General features: G+C 35.8%; 1 protein-coding gene across 1 annotated transcript in view; it reads right to left on the reverse strand.

The window, feature by feature from the left end:
• Positions 1-19,702, reverse strand: part of RBFOX1 (RNA binding fox-1 homolog 1) — a 1,305,306-nt gene that overhangs the window by 983,017 nt on the left and 302,587 nt on the right. The window contains exon 3 of the mRNA XM_059826338.1: positions 17,394-17,426. Within this exon, the coding sequence (XP_059682321.1) occupies positions 17,394-17,426 (33 nt within the window). The remainder of the gene's footprint in view (positions 1-17,393; positions 17,427-19,702) is intronic.

The following is a 19,702-nucleotide window of genomic DNA, read 5'->3' on the forward strand; positions in this document are numbered from 1 at the left end:
ATGCAGTGAAGTTCTGTCTTGTCTAGAACAGTGGTTTTGCTGTTCTCATCAGTTTACAACCCTCGGCAAACACCTGCTTCGCTTGTGCCTAAAGCCGGCCCTCATAGTAAGTTTCCCTGAAGATGTTGTAGCTCATTAAAAAACTGCAGTAAACAGTTGGCTGTGGATCTAAGAGAGGTGGCCTTACTGCATGACAAAAAAGGTAAAATGACTACTGGAAACTGTATATTCACTAATGAATTTCCTTCTAACAGTCATAGGTTAAATACAAATGCCAACAACAGGATCCCAAGCTGTCCTCAATTTCATCAGTGAAATGGTCAGTGCAAGCTACTGACTCGAAAGATAAATATTTAAAATAAAAATAAAAATGTCAGAGCAGAGAAATGTGTACTTTGCAAATCCAATTAAATAAAATCTCCAGGAGAGATTTTATAGTGATGATATCCCAGTAGTATTTCTGTACACTTCTGTATTAAATCAGATCGATACAGGAATTTACTTATAACTGATTTTTGAGAGATCTAAGCAATACACAATAGAATAAGTTCCCTATGAACACAGTGAAAAGGAGTTACTTCAGGTGAGAATCATAGAACAATGATCTTAATTTTATAGTACTGAAAACTCCCTAACCTTGAAAGAAATAACACATCTCTATTAAAATTAACAGTATTCCTTCACTGGCACAGTGAAGTTGTTACAACAACTTCCTAACATAAAGGTCAAAACTAGTTAATTACACAAAATACATGTTCATGGATGTACCAAGGCTTAAAGAATAGATGTTTGGTACTTATATTGTCATACACAGAAATGGGGTGATTCTCAGATCTGATCCTGTCAGATGACCTATTCCTCATTGAGTATTCTTTTAAACACATTTGGTGCAAAATAGACCAAAATGAACTTCATTGTTTGCATTTTGTTTGGAAATGAGCTAGCCTAGAGTTAAGTGCTTAAAAGCAGATTGTGTCCCATGTGAAGGGAGGATGCTCACAAGCTAGGTACTAGCTTGGGATGATGTGACATATGCAAGGGAAAGTCTCTCCTCCTTTTCATTAGAAGGTCCTTTAAATGAGATCATAAATATATGCTGCTTTTAACCATGTGCATAGCACAGTATGTTTCCTAGTGTAGAAGAATTATCCCCCATTATACCTCTCAGTTTCTAACACTTGCAGTGCTGGAATATCTCAAAGAAAGTTGGACATCTGCCCTCAATGCATCAGCTACTGACACCACACTGCCTGGTCTGGATCAACAGGATTCGGATAAAAAGTCATTCCTTAATTCTCCTCTTTGAGAGGGAAATATCTACGTATTTCAAACATCATCTGCTTCATTCCTTCAAGTTCGAACTCCTCTGTGCCCATCAGAAGAGCTTATCTGCAGCCCTACACAAGTGGTAGAAACATTCAAAGTTATGTGCAAAAAGCAAATTGGGAAAAGAAGAGTGATAAATTTGACGGTGGTCAATATATTCAAAAATTTTAATCAAAATCTGAATGGTGTAAAGATAAAACACATCCTAATTACATAGTAAGCCAAACCAGTTTTCACATTGCTTTGATGTATTTAGTATTTTACATTCATAATCAAAAAGTGCCTAGTAGTGTATTTACTTGAGAAGAGTTACGATCTTTCAGGAAATAAGGCTGTTTATTCTCATTTATAAATTTGAAACCATTTGCTTTACTTTTTTAAGGCAGGAGAACACATATTTTACAATATTTTTATGAAAAATTATCATTTGACCAAGAAAACAAACAGTTCTAAAAGAAAACGTACAATTAAAAGTCTCTCTGCTATGTGTTTACAGAGTAGACTTCAAGTCAGTGAACTGAAAACCCAAACTAATTTCGCCCATAGATACAAATAAAGTTTCTAAAGACTAAATGAAAAAGAGGAAGTCCATAGAACAGATAATTTAGATGTGGTCAATTTCTGTTGTTATGTCTTTGGAAGGCTTCAGCTTCAAGGTCTGCTCAGTTAATTATTCATATAAATTTGAATTGTTAAATGTGTTTTTTCTTTTCACAAATTTATTCTTATCTACCCACCTTAAAAAAAAAAAAAAGAAAGAAAGAAAGAAAGAAGTAGCCACTAAAAAAAAATACTTCTTTCTGTCTTTGATTGCCTCTTTCAGAATTTTTTCATTTTCTATGAGAACTAAGTGAAGAATTGAGCTTGGCTTTTTGATGAGAAGGTACTGTAATCCTTTCCCATTGCCAGCTCAAGGAAATGTCTTTCAGAGTTATGGTGCAGCTACTGAAAATACTGTATCCCAATTTGCTGAGTCTAGAAAGTATACTAAAAAGAGCACATAGAAAGTCACAGTTACTTGAGAGATCACCTTTTTCTTCTACAGCATAAGTAAATCCCACAGACAGTCAACTAAAAAAGCCCTACACCTGTGATTCAGCAGCAGGGCTGAAGTAGAAGAGGATCACTGGCATACCATGCTGGTAACTACAGGGGTATGTGGGCTCTATTATGGGTAACCAGAGCTTTCTTCACTAGTAGTATAGAAAAAAAGACTGGGTAACCTACTAATAAGCCTGAAAAGCTGCCACAGGGATTTATTTATGTTACTAGCCCTCCACTAGTGACAAAAAAAAAAAAAAAAAAAAAAAAAAAAAACACAAAAAAAAACCCAACACACACACACACACACAAAAAAAAAAAAAAAAAAAAAAAAAAAAAACCCACTCTTGATTTTTTGACTGCTTGAGGAGTTTTTCCAAGGCAAAAGGCATTTTTGCTCTTTTATCCCACTGGTCCTACTAGGTGCCTGGGAGATTGTAAACAAGACTAATAATAAGAGGGGAAATAACTTCAATGAAAAGTGGTATTCTGTAGTAAAAGGACTTCTGGAGTTCTTATTTCTTCCCCCAATCAACATCTCATTCTTATTTGGGCCATGTTCTCCAGGGAAAACTTTGATTGCAGCAATGATTATTCATCAGGAATAAGTCGTTAAATCACCTCACTCGCAAATCTATTTTTATTCTCCAAACGAAGTGTGAAATGTTGAAGAAATACCACAAATGAGAATAAGCAGACTAATTTTTAAAGTAATTATTTCCATATCATTCATTTAAAGTGTCATCATTAACCTGAGCATGTTGACATTTGCTTTCGTGAACTGCATGACTTCTAACCTGACAGCGTCTTTGTCCACATGCTGCTAAAACCTCTCTGCCTTCAGAAATGACAACCAAAATGCCACTTAATTCCAGGCACTCTGACCATATATTTAACTGTCTTCTACAGTATGCTACCTGACAACCGTACAAGCAGAGGAATATTTTTTCCCCATGAAGAAAAACATCACCAAATTGAATTACTGTGCTAACATGAGCAAATAAAATTTATTTAGAAAAAGAACACTTAGTGAGATTATCTTAATTAAAATTATTCAGACTTGCTTTGCAATATAAATATTTTTGAAGGAGGACACCAGGTAGTACAGTATCTAGTCCATGCGAATTTATTAGCTTTGAGCTTTAACCCTACAACTGTCAGTTCTGATTGGAAAAATTACGTTCAAGGTTTTGTAGCAAGAAGTGATTAAGTGCATTTACAAAGTGAGGACATCAGTTCCCAAGCTACCTAACATCAATTAAAGGAGGCCAAATTAAATCGATGTTCTAATTCCACAAAATTAATGGTAACTTTTTTTTAATAGATGTAACAACATTTCCCTGAGGTCCTGTAATAAATTCTTATCACAGCAACTCATGTAGAAAGTAAATGGTTACCTATCCACAAAAATCCAATGTTTAAAACCAGTTATGGGAACGATGACAATAAGTTTCCTAGTGGCTTCTGTGTTCTTCTTCTGGGCATTTTAAATTTGATTTATTGTTTCAGAATTCTTTACTTTTAAACACTAGGAAAGCAGGAAGGAAAAACCATTCTTGTTCATTATGGAAATATTCAGGAAATACTCATTTTTTCATACTAGTTCATTTTAAATAGAGCATTCCTTTAAACTCATGGGATCAGGAGTTAATTAAGGTTACCTGTAATTACTTTCAATCAAAATGCAATCAGTTGTCGTCACTTTACAACATTTTATAAAAAGAAAAAGGGGTTTTCTTCATTATTTTTCATTCTTAAAGAGTTTGGTGACATAAACCAAATACTTCAATTTTCCACATCATCAGTCCTGCTCAAGAGCATGCGACTCTGTTGCAACTCTGGTATATGGATAGAACTAGAACATTGAGCACATATGGGTGAAATACTGAGCATGCGACTCTGTTGCAACTCTGGTATATGGATGCCAGTTACAAGGGTAGAACTAGAACATTGAGCACATATGGGTGAAATACTGTGAGGCGTGTTATTAAAATTTTGTCATTAACTGGATGTGGACACTTATATAGCTGAATTTGGGGTCTTTATGAAAAAAAAACCAAACAACTCACAAAACAAAACCAAAACACAGGCCATGCTCTGAAGGAACAGAAACACATCTGAAGACTCCCTGCTCAAGAAAATTAAAACAGAAAATCCAGGGAGTAAAATTCAGCTGACTATTCAAAGCCTTGTTTCTGTAGTTGGGTCCACAGAGTAGTTGATTAATTGCTTAAAACAGTTTGTAATATTACAGTTTTCTGGTGTTATCCATGGCATGGCAATTTCCACCTTGAGAAACCTTCAAAAAAGTTCTAATACATGTCTACATGAGAACAACCGCACCTACTTTGAAAATGAATCTACCCCTTAAATTCAAATTTCTACTCTGTAAGTCTCCTTTTTAAAAAAATCATAACTGTTGGAATTGGAAAAAATAGAAAGCGATCACTTGCAAATATGAAAGGAAAATTGGAGCATCTTATCCAGAAGCAGAACAGTCTAACAGAGTGCCCTCTGATAACATACTTGATGGCATTTCGGTACCAGCATAACAGGTATCAAACCACTGACCGTATATTCTCTACTATTAAGACTGGAATTCTTCTTTGTAACTTTTGTGACAAAACATCTTCCATTCTTCAGCCCCCAGTCAAACAAGAAAAATAGAAGGTTACCCAGAACAAAAGAGAAGTTTGGACTGGGTCACAGTATTCTTTTTCTGACAATTCTACAACTTCTTTTTTTTTTTTAAACGGAAAATACACCAACATTTTACCATTCTTTTCTACAGTTTTTGTTTTGACAGCTTCGTGTTTTCTAGTGCAGGATTATATGGTCAGAAAAAAACCACAGAAAATTGCCAGTCTCTATATGGGCAATCTAGAGACTAAGAGATCAGAGAGATTTTAGCTGTAGTTTTGCAACCTAGAAGCTAATGTGAAGCCACCTACTATTTATAGCAGAGTATCTCAGTGAGACTAGCTATGGGTGATAAGGAATTAAGTGCCAAATCACCTGTGGAAGAAGCAGCTCAATTAGTGTCTCATATGGTTGCTAAACTTTCACATTCTCTCTGCCATAATGCACTTATAATTATTAAAAGAGACACATTTGATTACTCTCTCTGACTCCTTTAATTTGGTATTTAAATTATTCAGTAAAGAAGCATAAACCTAACTTTCTGCCAGTTACAGACACATTCAAAAATACACGTTACTGCCTTTCCAACTTCTTGAGTTTTCTGTAACGTCTCTCCTAAAATATTGTACTGAGAAGCAGAGTATCATAATTGAATATATCATCCATATAACAATGAATAAAGAATTTATTAAAAATTTAACAGAGACAGGATTAAATTAGTTTGCCTGATTGGTTTGGCTTTCTGTTAATATTAGTCTAGGCCTTAATCTGCTACTATGATTCTCTTCTGAAAAGTAGGCTTCAAAACTAACTTACAAACAGTATTAAGTTGGCTTCTTGGGTTAAGACAATGCAAGACAAACTAAACCAATGAACATAATACAGTTCTTAGAACACTGACTTTATAAATTAAGTACATTCTTGCTGTTGATTTAGAAAGATGTTTTGTAACGCAGGTTTTGTAGTGATGCATCACAGTTCATTAAACATCACAGATATTTCCTCCTAGAACATTCTCCTGGTCTCTTAACAATCGGTAGCTTTACCAACATGTAGTCATCTATGTTTATCTGTAGATGCCTTTCTGTTATTTGCCAAAATAAATCATCTAGAGCTCAAATACTATGCTGTTTTCAATTTCATTTTTTCAAAAATCATGCTGTATGTGAAGAGCTGTTCAGCTGGGAGCTACTTTGCCTCCCCAGAGAAGTTACACCATAAACATTAACTGAATCCAGAGAGAAAAGAAATTCTCGTGTTATGTTTGAAGTCTAAGAACGTAAAGTCTGCAGAAAAAAGTAATCGAGTTTGAAAGACTGAACTCACTGAGCTTCTCTAGATGATTTGGAATCTACTCCAAATTTCTTCAAATCCTATACACTACAACATTCACCATGTCCTTTGGGGATAAAGGGCACTTAGGAAGAAGAAAATGAGATACACCAAGGAAGAATAATTTTCAAACCAACTGCTGTGAGTTAGTCTGTTGTGTTATGGAAATCCTGAAAAGATGATTCTGAAGACTTCAGCTTAGTCTCATAAACTCCCAGTCAGACAGTATCCTTTGGTTAGGGAAACACTTTAGTCATTTTGCAAATAATTCATCATATATGAATAATTCATCATAATCTGAATAAACCACTTTCAGACTACAGGTAATTGGAAACTCTTTATCAGACCAGAAAATGGACTCCTGTTTCAATGGCAAAGGAACGTGGAACTGCTGGGGAGCAAAATGTGCCTCAACAGACTGATGCATACCCTGAGCTGCCCTCTTTCATTTGCCCTTTTGTAAGGTGAAAGATGCAGATCTTCCTCTGTAACCCAAAGCACACAGTTGCCTCACCCACAACAGAAATATTTTAATTATGCCACCTGAGAAAACTCAAGATTGAAGGGGTAGAAGAGGAAATTTTTAGCTATGCCTTGTTGATCCTTCTTCAAAGTTGTCATTACTGAGGAGGACAAAGGGGTGTATTTCACCCGCTACTTGCTCAGCTTCCCCACTTCCCTCCATGACATGACAGTCTCTCTCCCAAGGCTATCCATCAATTTTCCTCACCTTTGTAAGACCGGGCAGGAGTTTCTCTCTCCCACTCTCCCTGAAGCAGATACACCACAGGTACACCAATACAGTACTGCTGTTCATCTTCCCAGTATCTGACCTTATGAAAAGCAGGAGCCAGAAAACAACACTTTTTTTTTTTCTTGCCTCCATTATAGCAATATAAGCATTTCTCCGAACAGCCACTCCAGTTTTAAATCGCCTCAAACCTTATGTTTTTACAGGAGGATAGGAAACATGTGGTGGCTAGTCAAACATGAATGGTAAAGCAAACAATTTTAATACTTCAGTCAAAAGAAAAAGGAAAAAACCCAAACCAAACCAAACACCCCCTTCCCCCAAACAACACCTCATAAGTCTGGCTATTCACCCTTGCAGCAAGTATTGCTAGTAAGTAAAGCTTTTTGTTTAAGATGTACAATGGTCAGCAGAACCTTTCCAAAGCCTCCTAGTGAAGAAAAGAAGTCTCAAAACAAAATGCTGTTTGGCTCATCATTGCCTTACTTGTGAATTAACATACGTAAAACCTGTTTTTTACAAACCCATTATTTCCCCTAAACGTAAACCCATAATACTCTATAACTTCTGCAATCAATGTTTTTGTACTGATGGAAAACTACATGACTTTTGCACTTTAGTGGGGTTTTTTTGTTTGTTTTCTCCAAACTACTTACATTTTGTTCATAAACTTTTGCCAGAATATCTGTTTTGCCCATTTCACGCACAATATTAATTAGCAGTACAAGGCTTAATTAATAAGAAATACAGTCTTTTCTCCATTTTTACATAATAGTTTTTAATAACCTCTTATGCAATCACTTCAGTGTTACTAGTCCAGTGCCTTTGTAAAATATTACTTACTCTTTCACTGATGGGACAGGCTTATTTCTTTGCATATCAAGCACTGCCTTACTTCAAATATTAGTAGACCTGCATCTTTTACCCATACAAAGACAAGGGGTATGCTGATAATATTCATGTTTGCATATGTGCATGCACCTAGAAGACATCACTATTAGGTTAACCTCAGTTCAGTAAATGAGAAAACTGATCACATTTAATCCTTTAACAGGTGTCAACCCACGTTAACCGCAATACATTGATAGGTGCTTAGCTATGCTTCAGACTGAAAGCTCTTTCTTGGCGCTTTTAAGGTAGAAAACTAGCTGACTGAGGAAAAGACCAAATCCAGAGAGGCTACACTGCAGTGATTCATTCTATCACATTAATTAAAGCATTAAGTTGTTGAACTAAGCAACTGCTGAAAAAGTATCTTTTTTGACCAGACACTGTAGTCCCCAGGCCAATGGGACTTTTTCCTGTTTAACAGTGAGGTGTGGGAACTGATAATTAACAATTTAGACTCTTCGTTATATTCCTAAGCTTCTGCCACGTTCCACCAAAATTAAGATCACATTCACTGCTCTTAAAAACTGGCACAGCTCCATTAAGGCACAGCTCCATTAAAGTTTATGAAGCTCTGCCAATTTACATGGCAGAGAACTTGGCCTGTGGTTTGTTTAAAGGTTATAAGCTTTGCCTGCAAAGATTACAATTCCACGTGGAATTCAGCTAGTCTTTAATTTATACAGCTGCCCGTGTCAGCCAAAAGGTCTTTACTTTAGACTATCAATGAAATAGAACAATGAAAATTTTAACCACATTTCTGTATTCTTATAGGTAGCTAGGAAAGGAATTTTTTCATCACATTATTTTACATTGTAACTATGAAATTCCATCTTTCTCCCCTGCTGTTATGAATGATTTTTGTTCAGTATCAAGAGAAAAGAAAACTTTTTTTTCCAATTATAGAAATAGAAGAAAAGAAAAAAAAAACTTTATTCACTATACTCTCCAATAACAGAATTTCCAGTGTAGGTTTTCAGTGTCTAAACTGAATAACCAACTGTTCCCTTGATAACCTGATTTAGAGTAATTAGTCAAAAGAAAGAGCACAGTCCCCAAACAAAATTCACTAGGTCTGAGGATGGAAGAAAACCTTTATAAGCATCAGAAAAAACTCACTTTGGAATGGGTGGTGGCTTCTTTTAAATAACCAATGGTGAATACTAATGTATATTCAACTAAAAATTCCTTTTAGTTTTTTCTGCGTTTACACTTTCTTTGCTATGTACTCCCTAAACATGACAATTGCTGCCCATGACTTTTTGCAGCATATGGCTAGGAGATGCATACAATTTTAATGGAAAGAGCATGCAAAAGCCTTCTTAAGGTTAATCCTTGCAGAAGGAAGAGGTTTATCTTCAAACAAAGATCTACTTAAAGATGTTTGTGACAGCTGAGGAATTTATCTCCAATTCTTTTTGCCTGTGGTGTGCCACATTGCTATTTTTCCCATAGCAACATGCAAGAAGCAAACTAAGATGTCATATACATAATACAGAGATAAAAAATGACCCTATTTCCATGTCCATGTGATAAATAGAATGAAAGTTCAGTGAACACATATTTGCACATTAATTGAACTGCATGATTCTGTCCTGTTCAATCAAGTCACTACTGTATGTACCACAGGAAATTTTTCCCCAAGAATCATTAAACCAACTTTATCGCTCAAACACATACACATTTTCACCTATTTATCTTCTTGCCTTGACAAGATAGAAAAAAAAAGTTACCTCTGCGCATTCACATGATTGAAAACACATACACATTAATTTATATATTACTACATCACATTAATATGATGAGAATCTGAACCAAGTGTCACCGTTCACTGTAATAATCAGAGAGCAAAGGTACTTGATCAACTTTTGTAGCCTATAAATATTTAGGAGACATTCGGGCTTTGAGAATATTAAGTTTTCCCTTAGAAATCAAGTTTTCTTTGGCTGATTTAATCATCAAGATCAATACGGCACATCTACAGTTCTGACAGTGTGATACTCTTGAAATTCACAACAAAAGGACTGAGAAAAGTGTGATTAATACAGCATCTTTAAAATCTTTATCAAAACATTAAGATTCTGGTATTCACAGTGAAAACTTACATTTAGTAAGAAGACATAGAAGTAAACTAAGAAACAGAAACACTTTCAAGTTAATACTAACCTTTTAGTGAGACTAATTTATATCAATTTCTGTTGCCATCAAATTAATGATGCACATTTCTGAAACATATTCTGGAGCCACATATTCATAAAAGCATATGTGTGTGTGTATATATATACACACACAAGAGACATACGTGATGGTTCACAGTTGTTAGTATTTTGTTACATCTAATTATCTTCAGAAGCTCCTGCAGGAGTCCTGTCCAAACAGATTCTGGGTTTTTTGGTGGTGGTGGGGTGGTTTTGATTGGTTTTTTTGGGTTTGGGCAGGAGGAGCTGTGGGGGGGTGCAATCTCTAGATCCTTGGAGAAAAATTTCAGTTTCAGACTTACTGCCCTGTATTAATCTAAACAGCCTTGTCAGAAGTTGTGTAGATCTGGATAAGAACACTCCCCCTTTAATAGCACACTTTCCAAAGTACAATGAAATCCCAGTCCGAACAAAAAGCCAGACTTATATCACACTGTGTTCCATAAACAGCTTTACAGTCCTGACCAAGGGGACTGAGCAGAATGGGAGTGACAAAAGGACAAGAAAGAAGCCTAGAAAAACTCAACAAAGCAGACCTCAAAAGAAAGTAGAGGCTCTAAAAAAAAAAAAAAGAAAAAAAGAATAAATCTAAACAAACAATTAAAAGAGAGAGAGAATTTATCAGGGAAGATTGCACATCTTTAAATGAAGCAAATGTAGGTAACTGACTTAGTCCATGGACCATTTTTTGTACACACACTAAAAAGAATAAATCCTAGTCTGAAACCCGCGTAGGATATGGAGTCTCTACTATCAGAGCCACACATAAGAATCTGCACAGCATAATGATGATAGAGATTTTAGTCAACAAATATTATGATCTTGTTTTGCAATAACTCTCCTAGAAGCATCATGAAGCACTGGGGTACACCCTCAGACTATACTGAGACAGCTGAAAAAAAGCTCATTTTTAAGAGCTTACAGAGACAAGCTTTTGTCACTAGAACTGAGTACAGAAAATTTATGTGACCAAGTCTTTGCCAAACTAGATGACAGCTAATGCCTATTACTTATTTAACGAAATACAAAACCAAGGCTAAAGTTCCAAACATATCATTTATAAATGCTCTTTTTAATAAACTATAATCAGTAAATTAGTCAACTGGTTATGTCTAAAGTGATGTATTGCAAGATTTAACATATTTGGATTTTTTATGAAAGTTTGCAATTTCCATTCATTATCTTATGTGGAACTATTTGCTTTTCAATGGTAGAAGCTTCTGCTTCTATGAGTAAAGTAGTCCCCAAACCATAGATTATATCCTACAGTTTTGACATCATTTATTTTCATAGCATTATACATGCCAACCTTTTGACTACTCAAGATCAAGAGAGTTGCTCTCCAGGCTCATATTTCACTATGGCTCTCATATTTTATGCAGCAAATTAGACTTTACAGTAGCAGTTACAGCAAGACTGCCTCTCACACTGCACAGCTTAAAATTACTGTAGAGGATTTCACATTGAAGGAGCACGATCCTATAAATTTATACTGAAGTAAAAAATGGATGAAAACTTCCTATAATTCCTTCCCATCCATATTGTATAGTTTTTATGCATATATATGTAACTAATGTGGTTAAACCTCTAAACTATTAAAGGTAGCCAGGATTCTGCCATTGATAATAAAAGTTGAAGAGGAATCTGTCAAATACTAATGAAGGCAGATATTTTAAGTGTTCAGAGGGGTATGCACTCAAATCACGTTCAAAGGTCACCTACCAGGCATGCACTGCTATGAATTTCTTTTCTGCCACATTTGGAATGTCCATATTAACTTGTCAAGATAATTGCTACAGCTGGGAGTTCCCGTCACTGACAATCAAGAGTTTATTAGGTATCTGAAGACACAGGTAGGTGCTCAGCAGGATTTATATGGGACACTGAATTACCCATAGATACCTTTCAGTGGGAGTTCAGACCCTTACTCAGCTTAGATGCTTGTAAAATACTTTCTAGTGGAAATTACTTACGGGTAAACATCAAAATAACAACTTCTGCAGTTATAACTGTTCCGTTTGAAAAACTTGACAAGTAAAAATTCCTTTGACACATAGTTCTTGAATTTACACTTAAAATTATGAATATTCTTAGCAGTAATATAATAAAAAAATCAGCTGATTGCAATTATCTTTTTTTAACTAGTGATAGCTATTTACACACAATTTGTGACAGCTTATGACTCAGTCAAATTTGAAGGGATTTCAACAGATCAAGCAAAAAGGACCATCTTACTGTAATAATTATCCTCTTGATAAATTCCAAAGTCCTGCTACAAACTATAGAGATGGTAAAACCCTTAAAATAATAATCATTATGACTATAAGGAAAACATTAGGCTACACTTGTATAGAAATTGCTACTGCTCTTTAAAATGCAAATATTTTCCTGCTCTAAATAAATTAAAGATATGAACATTAAAAAACCACTGATAGCAAGTTCTTTATCAGTCATCATGATTGATCACTCAATTGCCTCATTCCTCTTTTACAGAAGAGGGAATATACAGTTGGATAGAATTAACAATGCGTAGGTTCAATCAAATGCCTCAGCTGATGCAAAGTGTTGATGCATCAGAAAAGGGAGAGGCTATAATCCATTCATTCATTCTGAAAAAACAATCTGAAAATAGAAATGGAAATGTCTTCTGTCCTGAGCACGTACCTACCCTGGAGTGATGGCAGACTAGGTCCTTGCATGTTAAGTGTGCTTTGGAGAATAAAGTAGGACACAGAGAATAGGAAGACTGAATGAGATGTTTTTATCTACCGTGGATTTTTCATACAACACGGCAATTTATCCTAAGAGCATCCAACCAAGTATTCATGTTTCCCCAAATAATGTTACCATTGATATCATAGCTTACCCATAGAAATAAATCAGACAGCCAACAGGATTTAAAAATCACTCATATACTAGCAAAAAGAATTATAAGTCTACCAGGAACAGAGCACACTGCAAACTATCAAAACAATAATAGTAGAACAATATCAGTAGATGCATATTTTCTTAGAAAGTTCTGCTGTCTGTTCACACACACTTTTTTACTGACTCCTTTCCAAAAATGAGTTCATTCACTTTGGCATTAAAACTAGGAAAAACAGATAGTATGGTCCTGCTGGCAATGAAACCCCACGCTTCTGCTACTGACCTGCTACGTGACTTTCTTCATTTTGCTCCAGCCATTTTATGTATTATCTACATAAGTGCGCAAGACCTTTGAAATACTGACTGTGTAACACATGCCTGTACACAACCTGAAAGACTAAGATTCCAACCGGGGCCTCTAGGCATTAGTGTAATGCAAACAGACAATAATATCAGCAAGCACAAACGCTCTGAATGGCTTTCAGACCATATCTGCTTAAGACACCTTGCATATGCATCTCTCACATCATTCATGCAAAAATATTTCCACAGCACCACAAGCATACAGTGATTTTTCATAAACATTTTATGAACAAAAATCAAATGAAACAATTGTCCGTCCTGTCAGAGGATTTTTCTCCACCCCACACACAGAGCAGCAAAAGGGCGACTGAAGTGTAATACATTTATTGGCCTTTTCAGAAACATGCCACTCACCAGGCCTGACCTATTCCTTCCATGTAAGGGAAGTGGGGGGCTTAACAATGACATTTCCTGACAATCAAGGACCTTATGGATTGCAGTATAAATCAGTCACAGTTTTGTTACCATTAGAGCCGTATTCTGCTTACTCTTTTGAGGTTTTCCTTAAACTCTGATTTAATAACCTCCTTGGCTTTGAGCTGATTTTGATTTTCAGTTTTATTGAGACATACTGGCAGCCTTTTCTTTATGAGAGTAAAAAAAGGCTGCCTTGACATTACTCGCACAAAAGCAGGCAGAGAGCTTACACACAGTTATACTAAATTTGTATTTCCATCAGGCATGACCTCTAACTTCTCACAAGAAGGCGGCCTTGCACTTCACTGTATCATTTATTCAAATGTTGGGGAGGAAAACAGGAATCGTAAGCAGCTTTCTGTTCTCTATTTTGGTAACAACTTTTGTTCCAGAAAGAGGAAAAGAAATTATGCTTTCACCAACATAAATATTATTTATACTAACAGCTAATTAGAAAGAGGACACCCTGGAAAAAGTCACATAGTTTACTGAATGAGATGTCTTTTGAAGCAGACAAACGTGTATTCAAAAAACCAATAAAAGGACTAGACTGCCATATACTTGTATTAGTGAAAGTTAGCAGACCTGAAAAAAGTCATTCCTTAAACTGTGTTGTTCCAGGGAATTACATGAAAAATTTATTATGAAGTATTGTATATGTTATGGCAATTTATACCGTGTATAGTGGTATTTGAGACTGTTCTCAAGCCCATTTTGTAATGACATTAACACGATCCATTATGCATTTTATTGTGCAAGAGACCAGAATAATTTGTGACAAAAATCTTCATATTTCACTATATATGCACAAGTTATTCTTTTTTTTAAGATGCTTCTAACTTGCATATTTACAAGACTATGACACTAACAGACACAATGTAGGCAGATTCGGCAATTATTCATGGAAGGCTTCGCTGCCTACAGCTTTGACTCTGTCACTATTTCTTGCCCCTTTGTGTTAAAAGATGGAAGAAAGGTCTTTGGATTACTTGACAGCTTCCTCTAGGTGTACTTGTTTCTCTACAGTTGGTATGTGGCAACCAGCGTTTCGAAGAAAACCACCTTGTTTGTATCTTCCTAAACTATTCAACAGTAATACAAACACGCTAAGTTTTCATTCAGACTTCATACAAAATTCCGTAAGGGAACGCAGCTATGTCAAATAAGAAGAAAAAGAGGAATAATCAAATTTCAAGACTACTTGGATCAACAGTTCAAGAACAACCAAATAGCAGTTTTCTAATAAAAGATTTTAGAAAGCAAACATAGGTACTTTCTTTTTTTTCCCCGAAAGCAGACTAGAGATCTTGCGACACAAGCACTATACAGTAGCAAAGAACTGAGGAGCTCAAATGAGTTAAGACGTGACGCAAAGGTAAGCCAGAACAAGGCTATTTTTGGCTCATAACTTTCTCGGAACTGTTCATGAAGACCAAAGAATAAAAATAAAGTAAAATAAAATCAGGCAAAACATGAGGCCGCTATTCTCAAACCTGAGGAAATACCTTTTATGTTACCCACACAAACAGTTATTTAAGGCGTGTTAGCCTCAAAATACACCAAAACTGTACTGTGTTATGCCTAATATACAGTGCACTGTGTAGGTCCCAGAAGGAGATCTTGGGATGTTTGCCATTATGTCAAAGGAGACATTTTCCTCAAGTTGAAAATTGTCTCTAATTCAAAAACTCAGCAATCAGTTCTGCATGCTTATTATTCTTTTTAGTTACTGTTCTTGCAAGTTATTCCACTGAATTCAGTAGGACTATTTACAAACAACACTACTGCCCTGATTCAGGAAAGCACTTAATTATCCTTTACCTTCCATTAGGATTTTCCCTGTATTGGGAAGCTTCAGAATTTCTTCTGAGTACTTTCACGCATGGGAGACACAGCACCTAATGGTAACCTCTTACATATAGATTTGTGCTTACCTATTCAGCTGGTTCATGGGCTGAAGCATAAAGGCCAGCTGATAAGCTTTTTTAAAGAACAACCACATGTGTTAACTCTCTTAAGGTTTTCCAGTGGTGGAAGTACTAACAAACAAAGCAACACAACTGACCAACTCAGAAACTTGCAGTTTTTCCAGAATTTTACATTCACAAAAAAATACATGGGAACATTTTACAAATAAATGAGAAAACAGACTTTATAAAGGAGCAAAATTGATAGTAGTAGTACCTGTACAGTGACAAATCTAAGCCCAAAAAAACCCCATTACACAACAAGAACCTGAAAGTGACTATTTTTTAGTGGATTCTATTGATGTAAGAGCAACGGGCATTTAAAATAGTGCAACAGTGAAAACTCAGGTACAAATCCTACTCCCAAAACTCTCTGAGACAAGCCAAGTATGCAATTGAATCAGACCAGCAAAATTGAACGCTAATGTTGCAGTCATAATCTAAATAAAAATGAATTATGTCATTCTTTTACAGTATGCAAGTGAACTTGTGTCCTTGTTCTTTAAAGTAACTACCATGGTTTATCTATTCTCTTTCATAATGCAATTTAATAAAGATTCATATTAAAAATTTATCTGACTACAGCAGTTACAGTCACCTAGACATTTTGTCATAGTTAAACATTAGCTTTGGAGTACATCACAAATTCCCTACTGTGAGTCCGAGACCTGTTTCATATAGAAACACTCTGAGCTTCCAATTGACATTACATTTAAATGAGTCAGTAACTGTGCACTGAATAAAAATATCTGTCAGTTATTAAAAGTGCAGTGACTTATTCAACAGCAGTGTTCAAAAGAGACAAATGCAGTATAACACGCGTTAGTGGTCACAAAGGACTGCCATTTTTGCTTTAGCAATCAGTTGTTCAACATATACTCCAATAATCATAATATTTTCACCTCCAAGAATAGTGCTAGACCCATTAAGACCATGCAAAGTCCTCACACATGAAAATAAAAGCTGGCAAAATAAATGGGAATCCAAAATGATCAACCTAAACTATAGGAACTTCAAGCATCCAATGTAGGCAACAAACAATATAGTTAATGTCATTCCAGAATTTAACAAGAATTCATCTAGTAACATTCTGTCATAAAACTAAACTTCTCTCTCATGTCCCAGTGCGTTCAAACAGCTCACATCACACAGTACCAAACAAGTAAGGCAAACTAGATGGGGACTTGGAAGGAACGCATGCCAACCACCAGAACCGACTTTGGAGCAGATACAATACCTTCTTTGCAGTAAAGCTGAGTAGAAAAATTGGAGGGCATGGGGAAAAGGTCAGATAGCCACCTTCTGTTGATGGGAAATTATAACACATGCTTAACAAAACTGAACTATGTGGTTTCATTGCCATGGAAATCTTCATGAAGACCTACATAATGATAAAACTTTCCTAGGAGGACTTCATCAGCTTAAACATTGTGATAACAAGACAAGAATTCCAAAGATTGGCTCATTAAACACTAGAAACAGTACAAGTGCCACAGTGAAGCCTCTTAAATTTTCACCCCAAAATTGTAAGAAAGCTAGCCCCACTATCAAAACCGCAGACAGCTATTTAACATTCCACCAGTATAAGACAGAATTTCCTACCTCAGCTTTGCTGGCAGCCAGGGTTGTCAAAACCTGAAAATTACAGGAAAAATGCATTAGTATTGATTCAACAAAACAGGAGTGGGATTAATTTGCCTTTGAGGTAACTGACATCAATTGGTTGTTACGGCTTGAGGGAACGGAACTGAAGAGAACTGTCTTTCACACTATGAGGAGACTATTCACCTCTCACACACATCAGAAGGCAAAACCAGATTTAAATTAAGAATAGAGTAATATTCAGGAATATTGGGTAAAAATTCAGGAAACATACCAAAACAGAACTGGAAAAATATTTTTATATTATTACTAATTTTTAATTTGTTTCTGAACAGAAATGAAGAGTAATGCAACTATAAGCTATTCTAACACATCAAGACAATTAGCAGGATATGCTTTGAAAACAAGCCAGCTTAGTTTCATGGTGCTAAAAGCAAGAGAGAGTTTGAAGAACACATTCCACATAAACTGTGACAAAGAAGGGTTCACCAGCTTCTTCTCACTGGTGACATACTGTATTGGGTGCAGGCGTCCAGGTTTTGGCAGTGGGGGGCTGCAGGGGCCCCTGTGGGAGGAGGCCGGGCCCAGTTCCAGTTCCGATTCACAGCAACCAAGGCTGCGCTTAGCACAAGCGTACTTGTCTCCTGAGCAGCCGGGGAACTGCAGCAACTATTTCTCTCTGCCAATCAAGGAATTAAATTGAACTTCATACCTCTCTAGCTTTAGACACCAAACCATAACTAAGTCAACTACTATCACAAACTTGCACAAAATTCAGTTCAGGCGATGCAGACATAATTGTCACTTATATTAAAGTAACTTTAAAGCAAATACTTTAAATAGACGTAGATACAATTTAATATTACAGGTCAAATAACACACACAAAGTTAACAAGCTGTTACTAGATGGTGAAGGCTGTTAAACTGCGTTGGTAAAACAAAAATCTTTGTTAGAACTTTATGTTACAATATTATCACAACTTTATTACAGGTTTTTCAACCTAGTAATCTCCTCAGAAATTTAAGACTGACACCTAGCTATAACTCTGTCTATATGAAACTAGATCTTTCTTTATATTGGTGTTTATAATAATTTTTCAAAGATAGCACCAACTCTCCCCAGCTTTTGGGAGTAGGAGGAGTAACAGACCGTGACTTAGCTTGAAGGGAGGGGAAGGAGAGCACAGAGTTTATTGAACGGAGCTCTGCCTGTAAAGTGAAAAAGGCAATTTGTGTGCAAAGCTGCTGTTCAATGGGAGACATCTGTGGACTCATCAAAAACTGATTTCAAAGGAATTTAGGAATGGAAATGAACTCCTGTCACATCACAACAAGGTACCTGCAATCCCAATCAGTTATTTAATTTAACCTGATTCAAAAACGGATTCAGCTCCATTTGAAACATGTCTCTCTTGTCACTAATAAGGTTTTTGAAGGCTGTTCAAGAATTTCTCTCACATGAGCATAAGTTGCCTTATTTAAATTCCATTTATTTACAAACAACCTATCACCTTTTTTTTTTGTCATTCCTCTTCATCAAGATTCTTTAGCATTAGCAGTTATTCCTCCTTTCCAACACAAACCTTACTGAAAGTCATCACATCCGTTCTCTGCTATTACTCCATTAGGCTTAACACGCCACTCTGTTAGTGTCCCCTCACAAGAAGGTCTTTCTACAGATAAACTCAGTAGAGCTACACTCTACTTACTACGACTTAATTACATCTTTCTTGGAGGCAAAAGACTAAAAACATATATTGTAGAGGATATACCCAAAACCTAGCTTAACTTAAAACATCAGAATTTGGAGTGGAGTTTCCTGAAGCTCTCATAAATCCTGCTCTAAACCAGCTTCCCGAGGTGCCTATTTCTAACAACTATGTCAGTAATGCAAATATAACTGGACAATGTGACTATTCCAATCAAGGACTCACTAATGCCTTGCAATAAAACTAAATACTCTTCTATTTTAATAATTCACTTTGTATGTTCAAAGACTGTATTTCTCTTTTATACAGCTATATCTTCCTGTTGCTGTTTGGTCAACTGGACCAGTGGACATATCTTTCTTCTCCAAGTTATTGTCTGATGAATCCCTATTCAGCAGTTAAATTCTGGTTAGTTCCTAGAAACATGACCTTTTATTTGGTATTACTAACATTAATTCACTTTTATTTCAATCTGCTAGACCATCTATGTCTTCCTGGATAACATACCAGGCTCTTCTATATTAGCAATTCCTCCCAGCTTTAAATTTTTATCAAATTTCATTATCACATTCTTATGCCAAGCATACTGATGAAAAATTA

This window comes from Gavia stellata, chromosome 18 (genome assembly GCF_030936135.1).
Source record: "Gavia stellata isolate bGavSte3 chromosome 18, bGavSte3.hap2, whole genome shotgun sequence".
In the NCBI taxonomy this organism is placed as follows: domain Eukaryota; kingdom Metazoa; phylum Chordata; class Aves; order Gaviiformes; family Gaviidae; genus Gavia; species Gavia stellata.